This window comes from Anolis carolinensis, chromosome 3 (genome assembly GCF_035594765.1).
Source record: "Anolis carolinensis isolate JA03-04 chromosome 3, rAnoCar3.1.pri, whole genome shotgun sequence".
In the NCBI taxonomy this organism is placed as follows: domain Eukaryota; kingdom Metazoa; phylum Chordata; class Lepidosauria; order Squamata; family Dactyloidae; genus Anolis; species Anolis carolinensis.
The window spans coordinates 74151370-74170767 of NC_085843.1; the positions used below are offsets into that span (position 1 = coordinate 74151370).

At 37.5% G+C, this 19398-nt stretch overlaps 1 protein-coding gene across 6 annotated transcripts in view; it reads right to left on the reverse strand.

Annotated features, from left to right (window-relative positions):
* grik1 (glutamate ionotropic receptor kainate type subunit 1) overlaps positions 1-19398 on the reverse strand; it is a 212577-nt gene that overhangs the window by 30919 nt on the left and 162260 nt on the right. For all 6 annotated transcript variants that reach the window (XM_008107619.2, XM_008107618.2, XM_003219044.3 and 3 more), the window contains 4 exons: positions 12801-12914; positions 9967-10170; positions 8671-8894; positions 1299-1417 (listed from right to left, as the gene is read on the reverse strand). In XM_008107619.2, the coding sequence (XP_008105826.2) occupies positions 1299-1417; positions 8671-8894; positions 9967-10170; positions 12801-12914 (661 nt within the window). The remainder of the gene's footprint in view (positions 1-1298; positions 1418-8670; positions 8895-9966; positions 10171-12800; positions 12915-19398) is intronic.

Sequence of the window (19398 nt, forward strand, 5' to 3'; positions counted from 1 at the left end):
GCAACCATTCATCTCTTGTTCAAACTCTACATGTTAATGATGGTGCACTTACAGTCCACACGTACCACAAGTTTGTACATGGAAACATTCACTTCAGCTTACAAAACAAATTTTTGGTTTTGTTTTCATTTTAAAGCTTCTTCAAAGACAAGCAGAGTCTGGTTGGGGCTGACTGTCATGTACCCAAGGTAGTGGTAACAAGTAGGCACGGCATCCCACAGTTTGCTGTGGATGATGGTAAACTCCAAAAAAGGCAGGCCATTCAGAACACAAAGTATTTCGGTACTCACACACACAAAGCAGTCACAACTATAGACACACACCTGCCTGATACTGTAAAACCTTACTCTCTGCTTTACTGACAAACCAGGACAAAGGACTTACTCTGTCAGTTGATCTTGGATACAATCCATTCTATAGAAACGAATGCTGGGTGCATATAGCATACTGCTGTATGCCCAGCAAGAAATGCCTGATTTACCTCGGGGAACAGTCCAACCCCACTAAATCAATGGTCAAATTCCACTGTTGTTAGCAACATCAGGCATGTGAAGTTGTGTCGTTCAATTTTTACCAAATCAGCAAATTGTGAAAAAAATCAATAGTTCTGTGATGCAGAGATGTTTTCCACTCATATTTCTTTATTAAAATATTTTGCTATTCTTGAGACTTTCTCAGTGTATTGTCATTTTGAAGGGGTTCACAAGCATTAAACATATAATCTGAATGCGCACCTCATACAGAGGCAAAAGCTTAGTAACAGCAGCCTCGGATGAGTACACCATAATACACACATGCATGGCCAGTATATGTACTGGGCAGATTTTCCACATCAAGTGCATTTCTTTTTCTTTCACTGTCAAATGAGCATCTCTGTGTAGTTTCCAGAATCAACAGCAGTTAGGATGTTGTGGGTGTCAAAGGCTGGATGCATTGACAAGAGGCAAAAACTTTAAAGACCTGTGGAAAAGCCATTAATTAAGTTTGGGATTCTTTTTTTTTTTTAAAGAAAACAATATAAACTTGACAAATGTAAACTAAATAATGATTCTAACAAAATGATTTTGGGGTTTAAACCTTCTGTAGATTTATTTTGGATCACAAAATTTGCCAGTTTCATTTCTTGCCTAAAACCACTCTTTAATTGTCCCATTCATATATATGTATGCTGTTGCATGTCTCCTTTCTAGATCAGGTTTTACAGTATATGCTAGAACTACAAATGGTGGAGTTTACCAGCACGGAAGCCCTTGAGCAGACTGTGGGATGTGTGCGGAAATAAGGTGTAACCGGTGTACCTTGCTGCATGAGAGCTCCAACTCCAAACCAGAAACTATTAAGCAAAGTAAAATTGTTTTCCACCACATCTGAGTCTGGGTTGCACGGGTGGGGATTATACCACTCATAGGGTGTAAACCTGTGGTAGTTAACAGAAACAGTTTGTGAACATCAGATTAAAAAAAATACAGACGGCACCAGCAAACCTGCTGAACAATGCACAAAATGCAAAGATTAATGGGGAAAGTAAAAGAAAAACAAAATTAAGGCCATATTCATAAATGTACAGCCACAGCATGAAAGCTTCAAAGCAGCCTTGCAACACAGACAGAGCTCCATTTCCAGGCAGAGACCTCTTTTCATTCATTATCATTCTATTTTTATTATTAACCCAAATGCCTACTATGTTGTTCAAAAATAAGAACTGCTTTCACCCGATGCCATTTAACAGTCACATTATAATCTTTAAAGAAAGAAAGAAAGAAAGAAAGAAAGAAAAGAAAGAAATATTCTTGAATTATAATAATTCCAAAAGCTTATCAGTTCAATGCAGCCTGCCCCAATCCATTTGTAACTGCACAGTTCTCTGCATCAGTACTGTACTGGGATCAGCAACCCACCAGTTATTTACTGTTGATACATTGTGAAGGAGTGGTATCTATTTCCAAATGCGTAACGACATGGTGTTAGAAATGTGGAACATGACAACAAGTGAGAACAACCCATGATTTTCTGGTGAAGATCCTTTTCATGTTCAGAAGGTAGTTTTCCCTTTTCATATTGTATATACTGTATATACTCGAGTATAAGCTGAGGCCCCCTAATTTTACCACAAAAAGCTGGGAAAACTTATTGACACAAGTATAAGACGAGGGTAGGAAATGCAGCAGCTACTGGTAAATTTCAAAAATAAAAATAGATACCAATAAAATTGGGGCATCAGTGGGTTAAATGTTTTTGAATATTTACATAAAACTGTAATTTAGGATACTACTAAGACATTAATAAGATAACTCGAATAAGCCGACCCAAATATAAGCTGGCCAGGACCCTCACTCGAGTATAAGCCGAGGGGGGCTTTTTCAGCCCTAAAGAAGGGCTGAAAAACCTGGCTTATACTCGATTATATACGGTATGTATAATATATATATTGTATGAATGTATGAATTGTGTCTGTCTATCTATATTTTCTGTCTGCTTATCTGTCTGTCTATCCATTTACCTACCCACATAAACACAGAGCACAAAACCAGTATATGCTATGAATATATATATATTTCAGTGCATAGATTTAGTTAGAAGTTATAGAATGAGACCTGTTCTTCTAAACATTTGATTGTCCTATCTATCTGCTTATTCCAATGTAGAGTTGCCATGAATTTAAGGAAAATTTAAGAAAAATCTACATTATAAAGAACTTTATACCAGTATCTTGGAAGTATATGGTGGGTGGCAGAAGAGATGAAATGTGGTTTTCATCAACCACACTTTGGCACCTTATTTCTAGAGCTATGAAGATTTCATGATTGCTACAAATTTTAAGGACTAAGTAATATTTTTCAAGTGTGCTAATATGAGCTGTTTTGCAGCTAGATTTAGGTTCATTCTGCTAATCCTAGAGATCAAATCAGCATCACCAGTTCATATAAAAAAGCAATGTATTAGAAATGTCTCAATGTAGGAGGATTCCATCAAGCAATTCACTTGCTACCCACACCCCATTGCTTTTGGAATTTAGGTCTTTTCTTTGAAGGATGTAGTCTTCTTCCAGCTTCCCCACCTGATCTCCATTCCTGATCTGCTTTTGGAACTTAACCTGTCCATTCTTTAGATGCTACTATTTAACATGGAATGAGAACTAGCATCTCCATGTAGAAAGAAATCTGATTTCTTGGAACTCGAATGAACTCTGATAACACTGTTTGTGAAACAGTGTACATAGAGTGTACATATTTCATTCATTCATCCTAAAAACAATAGCTACAACCCCATCCTCCATTTCTGTTGTAGACATCTGTGAGAGCATGACCTTACACAGAAATGGATTGCTGCTTGTAGATCCCTTTTACTTTATTGGCAGATGAGCGTGGAAATAAGATTAATAACTATTTGCTGAGTTGATGAGAGCATACTGGGCTATCAATACTTTAAATGTTATAGACATCAAGGTAGGAATTAGAAATTGTCCTTGAGAAATTGAAAATGTGTGTTTGCAAAACCTCCACAAACATTATGTTATACTGTGTTCTATGAAATACTTTCCAAAATTACTTTAAGGCTCTTTTGTAGCTACGGAACCCTGCCTTCTGCTGATTCTCTCAACTGTAGGGCATACTTTTATTGTGATGTTTATGAATATGGCTTTAATTGACAACACCATGCCAGTACATTTTAATTGCCAGTTTAACAATATAATTAAGCTTTGAATTTATGCACTCTTGCAACTAGAGTGCTGTGCTAGGCTTGAAGCAACAAACACAGATAATAATGAAGGCACTAATTGAAACAGTTTGTCATTTAGGATGCTGTTAGTTAAGTAATATCATTTTTAGTACAGTAGGTAATTTTGAAAAAAATGACAAGATGCAGGATAAAGATTCAAGAAATAAAATAATGCTTGCATGGATTATAGAAAATACCATTTTAAAATATAAAGGTTTGAAGTGGAATGACAAGACTACATGATAGAATTAATGTAGTTTGATACCACTTTAACTGCCATGGCTCAATGTTGGGGGTTATAATTTGGTGAAGCACCAGAAGAGAAAGTTAAAGACCTTTTTAAATTTCAACGGTCATGATGCCATAGCATGACAGTTAAGGTGGTATCAAACTGCATTAATTCTACACTATACAGATGCACTCCTAGATGCAGCCACCCCACATCAACATATAGGTTGTTTGTTTGATTTTGTTAATGATTATAATGCATATATATTTACAAAATTGGGAAAACAAATCAAAATAAAATCCCTAGACAAAACAAAACAGTACTTGTGGTATGACTAGTACTCCTTGGTAACAACAATCCAAAGAAAAAAACACTTGTTCTCTTAGAACATGGATGGTGAACATGTGGCGCTCCAGATGTTATAGGACTGCAATTACTGTCACCACTTATCACTTTATCTAGGTTGGCTAGGACTGATGAGACTTGCATTCGTCATCCTTTATTTACACAACCATCAAAGGTACAGAAATTGTCTGCAGTTTGTAGTCTAGAAACCTTAGTGGAAAGGAGGAAGGGATGGGACAATTTGTTGCTCCATGGGGAAGGAATAAGTAGGTGTTACAACTGTAAGCAAGCCCCTGTTTCCTTCCTTCTCTAAGCATCCGTCTTGTCTCTCCTTATGGCTTGGCAGCTACAGGGGTGAAGCTTTGGATAGGGCCCTTGTGTCTCATCCAAAATAAGACATGTGTGGGTGAAATGTTACATGTCAATTGTTTGGGGCACAATTCAAAACTTTTGTATCTCCAACACAGCACAGAGAAAAGTACATATGCTCTCTCTTGTAGGAAAATTATTGTCAGACTCATTTTGGTTCAGAGGAACTCCAAAGTGAGGAAATAAAAAGGCATAGCAATCATTTCTGTGTTTGGATTGACACACAGTACTGATTTCTTTTCCTGGGTTGTGTTTTGTTTATTTTTAAAGAGAGGTTAGATAAGCAGGGCATATTGCTTGCTGAAGCAAGCAAAAAGAAACAAAGAAACTAATGGTAACTGCCAGGAAAATTGTTTCAGCTCAATAGATTTTTTTAGAAAATCAATATAGGCATTCAATTTTAAATTATATGTTCAAAGCATATAATTTTAACCTATGATGGCTTGACCTGGCCAATCTCAGACAGCACAGCTGTCCCTATAACTTTTGCCCATGGTGGTGTGTTAAATATAGCTATAATGCTGAGCTAGAAGAACTTATTCCAGCTATGTACAAGTGATTTCTACTTATATTAAATATGGCCTATCCTACTGCATTTCCTTTCTATCACAGAACTGATCTACAAGAAATAGAAAATTCACATTTGGTAAATCTCAATTGTTGGTCTTGGTTCCAGATCAAGCTCTATTGGATATTGAATCAAGTACATATACTGAATGCATCTGAATGCACAGTCCATGAAGAATTATACCACCGCAAACATGTAAGACTTTTAAGTTGCCATATCAATGTGTTCTTATATTAATATGAATGCATATTCCTGTTTAACTGAAGAGGAGTAAGTAAGGACTGAATAGTAACCATCTGATTATATTAGCCCACAGAAAACTATCTATCAGCCATAGAGATTTTGACCTCTACAATAAACATGGAACAAAATTGCTATGGACTAATGAATCTGGCAAAATAATTTATGTACTTTGTTTTGTTTCTCACTATCACAATGTTTAATTTTTCCTTTAAACTGACATCAGTTTCTGAGAGGACGTTTAACTGCACGAAATTCATTGTCTTGCGACAAACATAAAGAAATGCAAATATTAGTATGGAAATATCCTTTAAATATGGTACCTAATCCAATTCACCTTCCTCTGTTCACCTCAGTGTAAGCCTGAGGCTTTTTAACATACTGTGCTGCAGAAGAAATACATCAAACTGGATTAAATTCTAATTCTGCTGAGGTCTGGGGCTGCAGCCATGCACAGCACTGTGCATACATAATTTCCTTTGGAGAAAATGTCAACATGAACTGTGCACAGGCTGTAGACAATACAATGACACAATTGACATACCCTTTTGAGTTCCAACTACCATCACAAAAGATCTTGGAGAAGTTAGGTCTTGGACTACAACACCCACTATCTCCTAAGCAGTATGACCACCATATTGATTTATTTTGTATAGGCATCTAATTGTGCCAGTGTTGTAAGCCGCCCTGAGTCCCTTCAGGTGAGAAGGGTGGGATATAAATATTGGAAATAAATAAACAAACAAACAAATATTGATTTAGGGAGTTTTGGTCCAAAAATATCATTTCCAAACTCTGCTTAAAGTCCAATTCAGGTAACAGTCTGATGGTTAATATGTTCCAGCTTTTTCACATGTCTAAGAAGGCATTAATAAAGACCACTTAGAGTGCATCTACACTGTAGAATTAATGCAGTTTGACACTACTTTAAATGCCATGGTTCAATGCTATGGAACCATGGATTTTGTAATTTTGTGGGGCACAGACATTCTATGGCATTTAAGTCCTATTAATACTATATTTAATATTAAAACACAAAGCATTCACAATAGGGTTGCATTAGGGATAGAAACCAAATTTGAAAGTGAAAACAGGTTGTATTATTATGTATTATTTTATTAAAACCGACTAAAAATGGTTGGTATGACTAAGTGTATCAAAGTGTGCTTATTGTTTATTGGTATATGTGATTTTATTTGTTTATGATTTGCTTTTAATTGTTGAGTTTTATATTGCTTGTTGCCTGAGCTTGGCCCCATGTAAGCCGCCCTGAGTCCCCTCGGGGAGATGGGGCAGGGTATAAAAATAAAATAATTATTATTATTATTATTATTATTATTATTATTATTATTATTATTAACTAGCAACACCTGGAAACATTATATTTTTAAAAACACACAAAGATTCTAGAAATGCTACCACCCGAAGGTATACATTTGTTTGACTGTGAAAGCCCACACAAGTACCCCAAAATACTATACTTTAGGGACAACTGTAGAACCAAGGCATTCCTGGGAATTAGGAAATTTCTGATTACTGTTTTCCTTTCAAACAATTTTTCTCTTAGGGGCCTTCCACACATGACTAAATCCCTGGAGTTACTGTTATATTGTATCCCAGTTCCTCCCAGGGTTTAGTCCCAACCCTCAACCCAAACTCTGGGATTTCCCTGGAGGTGTGGCTACATGCCCTCCTGCAACCAGCCCCCTCAAGTATGTTTTGGGGAAAGTGGGGGGCTAGGAAAGAAGGGTGGGGTGCCATCACACTCCTTCAGGCTCCAGGAGCCCAAAGAGCTGGAATCACCGTGGGGATTAACCACCGGGATCATGAAAGTGGCCCTGTGAGTCAATTCCCACAGGGTCTACACTTGGAAAGATCCAAACCTTACATTAAGGCCCAGATCTTTCCAGGTATTTTAGTAATCCAGAGGAAACTGGGAAATCCCAGTTTTACTCTGGATTACTTCTGGTTTACCTGAGGCGTTTGGGAACTTCACGTAAGCCTGGGACAGGTCCTGTGTTTTGGTCCTGTCTGGATGGGCTTTTAGAGAGAAAAAATCTGCCTTGGTTTATTACATTAGGTATAAGGGAGGAATAATCTTATAATTATGGTCAAATTGTTAGTCATATATGCAAAATTAAAGCTATAATTCATGAAACACTGAACAGACTTTGTGGGAGTTTATGTCTAAAAATACTAATTCTGGCAGCCTTGTATGAGATTTGCATGGAAGTCAAGAGACATAATTTCACTGTCTACCTGTCTTTCACACAGACAATTAAGCAGAATAAGGTTTCAAATACATTGGCCAAAATTATCTAGAGTGTGTAGAACAATCATGTTAAGCATGCCGTAGCCTCACTAGGACTAAAGGTATTTTTAAAACAAATTGAGACTCATTTGCAGGCATGTACTGAAGAAAATGATGGTTAGTGATGAGAAAACTGTCTCTCAAGAATGCTTGCCCACCACAGAACTTGAGTTGTATCAGACGGCACATAACTGAGCATCTACTTATATATGAAAGTTTTCTCATCCTCATCTCCCTGCTAAGACTGGAAAAAATATTTGACAATATGTGGTCAAAATTATGTTTTTCAAATATTGATAAACCTGGATGAGAGGAATCCTGAATTGAGAAGAATCTTCACAATTTGGGAGTTACTCTACACAAAATTTTCAAATGGTTATTTTGCACAGAAAACAAATTTTCTGCACAAGAAATAATATTTCTATATAGCAACATGCTTTTCTGTATAAAAAATACTATTTTCTGTGAAATTTATCTATGTGTGGATATTGAATAAAATTAGCCCCCAATTATGAACAGCCTTCAAAAACAGCAAGGCTTTCAAACACTTTGTTACAGTAGGAAGAAAATTACTTTAATGCACCATTTCTTACTTCAAGGGAAAACTTGGTGAAGTAGGTTGGACTAGATAAATAAGCCTTTGACCCATTCCCATGAAGTACTGCTTAAATGTTGATTGTTGAAACCTCAATTATTTCACAAATCTTTTAAGACCAGCTTTTTACAGTAATAAAACTCTACAGACCACAATATTGCAGCATAGAACAGTCCACAGAACATGACTGAGTTATTATTTCTAAGATGAGAATCTCTTACAGGACCAGAAGACAGCATATAGCAAAGGTATTATTAACATGGTTTGATGTGAGTCTGAATCTTTGAACTTACCTTGCAATGACAAAAAGAACACAACTGACTCCAAGGCAGGCGAGGAGAACATACATCCAAATATCAGGAGAAAGAGGATTTAGAAAGGAGAATACACCTGGGTTTGTGCCATTGGGCTTTCGGTACAAAATACTGATCCCCAGTGTCATGAATGGCTTGGAAAAGTCAATAACTTTTTCTCTAACGTATGTAATAGTGAGAGGAGCAACTGCCAAGTCAGCTTTCTGCAACACAAAGTGGAAATAATTATTTTCATTAAAAACAAAAGAAACGAAAACACTCAAGCATATTTTTATTTCTTCACTGACCCTCAAGTATCTTCACAGAAATATGATCAAATTTTCTCACAGCTATAGTTATGGATAACATTTTAAAGGAAAAGGGCTTTTCTTATTCACCAGCATTAGCAAGGAAACCTAACTGTACACCAGTGATGCTAATTTCATTTTAATCACTCATATTGTGTGGTGTGTCATGCAGTGATGCCTTGAGGCAGTATTAAGTTGGAGTGGAGTAAGGGGCATTGCTATGCATGGTCTCCTACCAAGCATTGACATTTCTCTCCCAAAATCCTGTTTCATGAGCCTGGCATCACAATTTTTGAAATAAATTTAATTATTAAAATAATTGAAATTTCAAAATATCACCACCTTGTTTTTCCTGTAGTATCTGTTTCAGAGTAAATTTGGCTTTTGAAATTGCACTACAGCTAGCTTTTAAACTTTTGTTTCAGACTTCTATGATTGAAAGCAATGAAAGGAAAGGAGCCTATAAAAGTGTGTGTGTGTGTGTGTGTGGTGGTGGGGGGGGGTGTCCTGTCTCCTCAGAAGTAGCAGGATTGGAAGGGAAAATCTAAATCCCCAAAGTGGTGTCTATCTTATTAGAACAGTGCCCCGGGTGTACTCAGCAGTAACAGGATTGGGAGGGAATATATCCCCAAAGTGGTGTCTATCTTATAAGATATTACCTTGGGTTTACTTGGGAGTAGCAGAATTGGAAGTGAATGTCTACATCCCCAAAGGTTTTTTTTTTTTAATGAATGGGTGGGAACTACACTTGCTCATGTGATAAATCTGAAAGTGGATGATTTTGGGAGAAGAGAGAAGAAAGAAAAAGGTGTGATGGGATCTGAGACACAATCCAATTTGCTTTCTAATGCAATGAGACATAATGTGATACATGCCCCACCTCATGAGATGACATCCTTAGTCATTTAAATTGTCTGCTGCTTTAAATATGTGTAGTATGATAAATGACAGGGTGACTACAACAGTAAATACTAAAATTCAATCTTACATGATCTATGAGTTCTTTGACCATCCCATTCCATTCTCCTTTGTCATTCTGGGCTCCATATTTGCCATCAGACACTAGTTTCACTTCATAGATAAAGCCTAAAATATTTGACAATTCCTTTAACAAATCCAGGCAGTACCCTTCAAATCTGTCATTCCCATAAAGGGGTTTGTCAGATTTCTTGTACATTACATAGGGATCTTCCTGTATGAAAAGATACAAAAACCTTGGTGAGAAACCAAATACGTTTGAAATTAATTCAGTTTAATAAAATATGAGAAAATTGTACTTAGTTGCTAAAATTATACAGGTACTTAGTTTTAACACTTATGTTCTATTTCAATTGATTTTCTATATATATAGTCTAGAGAATGTAAGCTTTAAAGCTCCCATTAGCATTAAGAGGTGGTTAGCATATCAAGTATCATAGACAGCTTAAGAATAATGAATGCCAGTAAGAGACTCATGCAGGAACACCAAACTAGGGCTGACCTAGACTAACATCTCCAGTGAAAGCTTTCATAACAAATAAGGGTATAGGATGAGAGGCCAAATGGTTTTAACTCATTATTTATTTTTATTTATTTATTTTTTTAAAATCTGAACTGTTTTTCGAGCAGCTTTTAAAATTAAGGCAGAACAGTATAATAAACCCTATTTCAAATAGTACATGTAGCAAATAGATTTCAAAATCTACTTTTGAAGCCCCAATTTACTTTCATGCCATTGTTGTTATTGTTTTTGTTGAAATTTTGGATTTCAATATTGCACTGTTGCCCCCTCCCCTCTCCAAAGCTCTGTCATGTCACCACTGAGTGGGCAGCCTCTTGCAATGGTTAGGAGGTTTTCTAAGTATTGGGTGGGGGGCTAAACAGGGAGGGGGCAGAGAAGATAGGGAGGCACTGCCATCCCACCTCCCCAGGCTGGCTGAGCCTGGGGAGCATGGAATGTCTGTAGGGACACCACCTGAGATTGTGGATGGTGATCCCGGATGGCAGTCATTTGGACACCCCAGGCTAATGCGAGACCTACACTACATTTTTCTGGCAGTGTGTCCAGACAACACATGGCTGAATTCGCAGTGGAAGCACTGCAACCAGTAATTAATGCAGCTCAGGATGAAATTGGATTTCCTTGAAGCTTCCAGGAAGCTCCAAAGTGATCCTTGAGTTTCAGAGGTGTGGACATCTGGATCAGCCCGGATCTGCGTAGATCCCCTGTCTATACTTCTAGTGAACCCACTGTTGCATTGCCAGCCACAAGCAGCTCCCTGCCAAAGCCTTGCTGGAATTTACCCTGGATTATTCATGTAAGTGTAGGCATGGTCTACACATATTAGTAAGTAAGAAGTCTATTCTTGTACATTTTTACACATATTAAAGTCACATGAAAAACTAATAGGTCTCTTGGCAGGACTGGGGCCACCAGAGGTTGATGAACTACTAATCTCTGCAGTCGTTCACAGCTGACCAGTTTGGCTAGGGCTGAGGGAAACTGGAACAACATCTAGAAAGCCACCAGTTTCCCACCTCATCTTACAGAATCATAGAATCATAGAATCGAAGAGTTGGAAGAGACTTCATGGGCCATCCAGTCCAACCCCCTGCCAAGAAGCAGGAAATCCCATTCAAAGCACCCCCGACAGAAGCCCATCCAGCCTCTGCTTAAACATCTCCAAAGAAGGAGCCTCCACCACAGTCCGGGGAAGAGAGTTCCACTGCCGAACAGCCCTCACAGTGAGGAAGTTCTTCCTGATGTTCAGGTGGAATCTCCTTTCCTGTAGTTTGAAGCCATTTTTCCGTGTCCTAGTCTGCAGGGCAGCAGAAAACAGGCTTGCTCCCTCCTCCCTATGACTTCCCTTCACATATTTGTACATGGCTATCATGTCTCTTCTCAGCCTTCTCTTCTGCAGGCTAAACATGCCTAGTTCTTTAAGCCGCTCCTCATAGGGCTTGTTCTCCAGACCCTTGATCATTTTAGTTGCCCTCCTCTGGACACTTAATTGCATTAAATTTTAGTTGCATTAATTCATGTTAAATCTCTTCATAAGATACTGACTAAAGTAATCATGGTTAGTTACACTTAAATCAAATATTCAGTTAATAACTTTTTGCACTGATTTCATTGAGAGCCCATCTTGACTAAAATAATCTGGATCCAATCTGTGTTTTCCAGTCTCTGACTTTGTCTCTGTCTAATACTTGTTTAACACTCATTTCTTGGTTGGGTAGAGAATATACAGAGACATAGGAAGCTTAAGTAGAGTTTTTCATCATTTTAAAAATAGATTAGACTGCTGCTATAAAAGAAAAAGGATGATTAATGTATATTTCACTGACTATGTCTTCATTGCAAAAGGCAGAGAACTCACCTGGAGCAAGAAAAGAAGGTCAAGACAGACTTACACTGCTTTGGAGAAGGATATATATCTTACAACAGACTTTTGTTTATATATTGAGCTTTATTATTTGGTTCAAACAAAGTAATGTTAATGGGCTAAAAGGATATTAGGATTATGGGAGGAATTTCCTGAAAATGCAGTCCTGATTCACATGTACACTGAACATAGTCGAGGTGATTGCCTGGTGAATGCTGTTCAGGAGTTGGACTCTCTCAGACTGAACTTTCTTGGGCTGCTGCATCTACTGCATGAAATCCCCATGCAATGGAAAATTGCTTCTTTTTTAAAAGAAGAATGACTGGAGGTATTAATGTAATAGGTCCCCTTAAATAGATTCTCCATGATAAAGAACACATGATTAGGAAGACGCTCAGGGACCATGACTAAAACAATGATAACATGTGAGGAAAAACAATAACATTTCAAAACTTACCAAAATAGTGGTGACTATGAGTGTTCGGTTCGCCAGAGAATCAGTGATATTGGTAGATCTGTCTTTATTGCTGTCTGTCATATTAAGGCCACTGTTTGAATTCCAAACCCCGATCTATAGAGAACACATCAGATCAATGGCTTCAGACCTTCATTAATGGTATTAAGAAAATGACATTGCTTATCAATGAATGTGCATGGCTATTCTGTCCAGGAAATACATGTTAATTATGAATGCACATCACAGCAGCAAACTATAGCACCAGTCAAATGAGATATAGAAAGAATGAATAAATTGCATTTTTAAAGTAAGGAGTTTACAAGAAATTATGGATTATTAACACAGTTAGTCACAGGAAACACAGTGTTCAATCCAAAACAGGCTGAAATGGGTTAGTTGTATGGTAGCTGCATAAAAAATAATGTTACCTGTGTATTAGATGGCAGACCTAACTAATCTAACCTCGATCTTATGTTATGATATATATGGTTGTTTCAGGCTTTAATTTTTTACTGCTACCTAGAGACAGAAAAGGTTTTTTTGGATTGCATTTCCCAGTGGATTGTGAATCCACTTAAAACGTTTCCATCTGAACATCAAAGAATCTAACCAAGATGTTGAATTCTCCAAAGTAACACAAGAGACACCTCCTTTAAGATATAAAGTACAACTAGGTTTCATCATCCCACTGTTATGGGAGCCACTGGATGATACTGGTCCCAAAATATCCAAGACACCATGGCCATTGCTTCTGCTAACTAAGGGACTTTTTTTGAACTCTGGCTGAGAAGTAAGTCCCACAGAATCCCACTGAGCCAGAATGCACAGGGTTGCTTTGTTAATGTTTGTAAATGAATAAAGAAAACATGAGATAACCCTTTTTTCTAAAGAGCAAAATCAAAAATAAAGTGCAGATTACCAGATTAAAGATTATGCTGAAACAGACTGGCCTTTTTCTACTGTTCTTAACTTGCTGATGGCATAGATTTATTTTAATTATTTCATGTAGCAATAAAATGACCTATTAATAAGTGGAGTAGGTCAGAAAACTGAAGGGAAAAAAGGAAGAAGAATGTGCTCTTCTTTTATTTTCCCATTATGCTGCACCAGAATTTTCTCTATGTAAAAAGCAGATTTCTAGCATCAGTAGAATCTGAATCTGGTTCCATGGATGTAAATTGGAAAAAAGTGATGGAACGTTTATACTTGAAGATGACAATTTTATACCCCAATAGGATTTACTGTAATTGCAAGGAGACTCAGTTGACAACAATCAAACAGAAACCAATGAAGAATAGAAGTGTGCTTTTTGTAATGTAGACAGAAGCCATAGGGCAATAAACACTGATACTGAAAAGGAAGGGCAGGGAGAACTGAACCCTTCTGCTATGTTGTGGTTCTGATGAAAGCAACTGTTCTAAAGCCACTATTTGCATTTGCATTGGCACCACCTCTGAATGCAAATAGTAGCTGAGGGAGCGTGAAGGAAATAAGAGAGAATGCAAGAATTGAGCTCCCTCCCCCTCTTTCCAAGTTCCCTGATCTATTCCTTCCTTCATTAAAAATGTAACTAATAGACACAGGTGGGAGATAAATGTGGAATCGGAAATGTTAAGAAAATTAAGAGAACAACATTCTGTATGTATTTTGAAATGGTGACTGATTTTGATATTATTCTACCTGTGTTTACAATTATAAGGTAAAGGTAAAGGGTTTCCTCTGACATTTAGTCCAGTCGTGTCTGACTCTGGGGGTTGGTGCTCTAAGCAGAAGAGCCACCGTTGTCCGTAGACGTCTCCAAGGTCATGTGGTCAGCATGACTGCATGGAGCGCTGTTACCTTCCCACCAGAATTTTATCTATTGATCTACTCACATTTGCATGTTTTTGAATTGCTAGGTTGGCAGCAGCTGGAGCTAATAGCGGGAGTTCACCCTGCTCCTTGGATTTGAACATTCATCTTTAACCCACTGCGCCACCAGGGGCTCCTTACATCTATATATATAAAAATATAATTTGCATTTTTCCCACGGAGTAAACAACAAAACCACTGAACCAAATCACACCAAATTTGGCCACAAAAGACATAGCCACCCAATCTATGTCTTTCAGTAAAAAACCCTAGAAAAATAAAGTCGAAATTACAAAGGATGAGGAAGAGCCGTTCTCTCCCTGCCAGTCAGAAGGGTAGGCTCCGCCCTCTTTAGGTTTCGCTCACTTCGTGTCCTAGCAACTGCCTCAGCCACAATGGCTGAGGGTTCACTTAGGCCTTTTCCACACTGCCTATAAAATATAGGTTATCTGATTTGAACTGGATTTTATGGCAGTGTAGATTCAAGGCCCTTCCACACAGCTATATAATTCAGAATGCCAAGGCAGATAACCCATAGTATCTGCTTTAAACTAGACTATCTTAAGTCCACACTGCCATATAATCCAGTTCATACAGCTGGGGCCTCATATAATCCAGTTCAAAGCACAATATAATCAATATAATATATAAAAATTATTGTGGTATAATAAAACAAAACAATATCATCTCTAAAATCAAATAAAACAGGGGAATTCCAGACAGGAAACAACCAGCTAACACCTCCCAACAAAGGATTTCCCCAGGGAGGAAGTTGAGGAGGGAGAGAAATTGTGTGTATTATCAAAGTCATTATTATTATTATTATTATTATTATTATTATTATTATTATTATTATTATGGTGCTGTGAACCTTAAAAATGAACACAATCCAGTTCCAAGTATTAAAAAACTCTAAAATCAGGACATTAAATAAAGAACAACACTCTGAAAACAGGAGTATTCCAAGCAGGAAACAATCAGGGCCAGCTAACATCTCCTAACAAAAGATTCCCACAGAGAGGAAGCAGCCAGGCTTTGAAGCTGAAAGGCCATTATATACTAATCATTCTGGCTAATTGCAGCATTCATACTTGCCTCCAACAGACAAAAAAAGGAACAACCAGAAATATTGTATGATCACAAGCTTTAGGAAATAGCATATACTAACTACCACCAATTCCTCAATACTTTATTTCCCATACCACCAGACTTCACCACAGCAATGCGTGGCCGGGCACAGCTAGTGTGTATATATATATACACACACACAAAATCAAGGGGGAAAATCCATGACTGTTAAATGCAGTAATGCGATGTTTAATTGTGTGTGGAGTGCTAAAGACATAGCTTACAAAATACCAAGAAAAAAGGAGTTTGATGTGTTAATTTTCAGATTAATTGGAAAAGGCATAAAGAAAACTAATTAACAGTTGTCAACGTTATCTGGTTAATCTAGAAAATATATTGCAACTATTTCAGCATTAGTGGGAAAAATGCAGAAATAAAAAGATGTTTTAAATACAGTAGAGTCTCACTTATCCAACATAAACGGGCCGGAAGAATGTTGGATAAGTGAATATGTTGGATAATAAGGAGAGATTAAGGAGAATCCTATTAAACATCAAATTAGGTTATGATTTTACAAATTAAGCACCAAAACATCATGCTATACAACAAATTTGACAGAAAAAGTAGTTCAATATGCAGTAATGCTACGTAGTAATTACTGTATTTACGAATTTAGCACCAAAATATCACGATGTATTGAAAACGTTGACTACAAAAATGTGTTGGATAATCCAGAATGTTGGATAAGTGAATGTTGGATAAGTGAGACTCTACTGTAATTGCAAGGGAAAAAATAGACTTGAAAATCATTCAAGGCAATAACGTATTATCAGATTGATTCCCTGATCACCGTACTGTATCCCAAGCTGAAAGCCAAAGTTAATGGTCACCTGTTCACAGGCATTTTTACAAGTGTGTGGTGTAGCAATGTGGGGGTGCTGGTCAGAACATTTGACTGGGGCTTACAAGATCCTCGCTCATAACCCCACGGCGCCATGAAACTAAATGAGTGGCTTTCGGTTACTCATTTTAGGTCAGTTTTACCTACCACATTGGATTGTTGTCAGTAAAAGTAGAAGAGATTAAGATTTGCAAGGTGTGAATCTAACTAAGAAATACGATATATAATTAAAACAGTAAACAATTCCTCAGGGGGCATGATTGCTGTTGTTATTTTTGTTGTTGCTGTTGTGTCATTTCCAACATATGGCAACTGTCACAGGTTTTTTGGCAAAATTTGTTCAGAGGAGTTTTACCACTGCCTTCCTCTGAAGCTGAGATAAGGTGAATTTTCCAGTTTCCTTGGCTGAACAGAGTTTCAATCCTTGGTCTCCTGAAATCCTTGGTCTCCTGAAATCCACTCAAACCACTACAATATTAAATACCGTGTTTCCCCGAAAATAAGATAGTGTCTTATATTATTTTTTGCTCCCAAAGATGTGCTAGGTCTTATTTTCAGGCAATGTCTTATTTTTCCATGAAGAAGAATTCACATTTATTGTTGAACTCTACCGTAGTTATCACAAACCAGCATGACCAGACAAACTGTGAATCCTATCAAGAACTTCTTGTTACTACCATTATTTCCATGTACAACAATCTATGGTACGTACAGTTACCAATTCTGCATGCTCTGGTGTTCTGTTTGGCGGGCATGCTTCCAAACAAAAACTTTGCTAGGTCTTATTTTCGGGGAAGGTCTTATATTTAGCAATTCAGCAAAACCTCTACTGGGTCTTATTTTCAGGGGATGTCTTATTTTTGGGGGAACAGGGTAGTACACATGTCTATTCTTTAAACAAACTAAATATAAAATAATGAATAGAAACAGGACATTGCTTATATAACGAAGTACAGCCCTGTATCACTTTATATTCTAAACAGCTTGACTATCAGGGGACTGCTTTCCAATGCTCCAGGTTAATTTTGCCACATAAAAAGCCATCTGAACCTACATCTTGCCAATAACAACACAGCTAAAGGAGCATTGGGAATTGGGCAGGGCTCCACATATTTTTGAACAGCAACTACCAGCATTTTTCACCAGTGATTCTGCTGCCAGGGCCTGCTAGGACTTGAAAACCATCTGGAGGGTTACAAAATCCCTGCTTCACAATCCACATGAAACCTTACAAATCAATAAATATTTATTTCAAACTCTCATCATAATTTGGGGAAAACGTGATGCAGGTAAATTAATCAAAGGCATGCAATGAAATGTTTTAATCTGCCTCACTGAAAAGTATTGCACTGGAGGTAATATCAGGTAATATAGGACTTCATCAGATAGATGGGGGAAAAGCAGGGGAAAGTAGAGGGAACCATCTTACCCAATTCTCTACTGTCTTTCCCCATCTTCTGAGTTGGCCTGCCATCCCATGTTCTTTCTGTGCCTTTCCCCATCTTCTCCACACTTTCCCCTGGTTTCTCCAGTCTGGAGTCAGGTAACACCCAACTCCTGAAGATGGTCTTCGGGCTCCGTTTCCATGTGCTTAGGAAATGGAGTGCCATGAAGTCCTACTGAAAGTGCTCTTATGCCATCCGATGGCCTTAGTGGGACTCTCATGGCACTCCGTTTCCTAAGTGCATGGAAACGGAGCCCAAAGACCATCTGATAATGCCCACAGAGCAGTGCTGCTTACGATGTCTGATGTGGAGGACTGAGGGCCCCATGCGAACATGTGCCAGAGATCCGTACCATATTTGTGTTCATTAGCTACAATGATGTCCTTTCCTGGAAGTTATTCAGGGACTGGTAGTGGAGGGCTTGGAGAGTGATAGCTATCTGCAGGCCACCACGTTGAATAGCACTGATATAAGGTAAAGCATGTGTAACTTTAGGGAAATAAGTGTTAGTAGCAAAGCTTTCTCCTTTGTAGAGATAGCATAATAAATACAATCCCCCCATCCTCAGAAGACTTCTCGTATATAGATTTGCAGCCTTGTCATCTTATATGCTAAGACCAAAGATAGTAGGAACTGAGTCTTAGAATGCACACATATAAAGTTGTAGATTTCCTACATTTCAATCCTATATCTATACCAATTTGCTTGAGAGTAAGTCCCATTTGACTCAATGGAATTTAAGGCTGTGTAAATAAATACATACCAAATTGCACTACAAAGACATGTTGCCATTGACATTTTTGGCAATGAGATATTGGAAAACATTTATACAAAACAAGGTACAACACAAGCACAACATATACAGAATAAAATATCTACAATAACATCGGGAAATGGCAGTGTAGGTCAATTTGACAAGGATGAAAGAAGCCCAAAGGGCATTGAAGGAATGAGATCAAGGTATCACATCACCAGGGTAAACTGATGAGATTTATTGCAGTTTAGAGACAATTTCAAACAACAACAACTTGTTTTCCGTGGCATTTTTGAATTTCACTGAAATTTGGATTAAACCAATTTAACATAGTTTAAATGGTCTATAAAGAAAAATGTCTTCTAAATAGGTTATAATGTATCAAGCAACATCACTCTGTTCACCACAGTTGAGAAAAAAAATGAAATATTTTGGTACTACTTTGTTGGATCTCTCTCTCAAATTAATGTTAAAGATTTCATTGGGTTATAAGAAATGTGTTAGGAAGCTTTAAATTAATTGCAGTGTGCCAAGAGGAAAATACAAACCCAACATTGTTTCCTGATTTTAAACATTTCC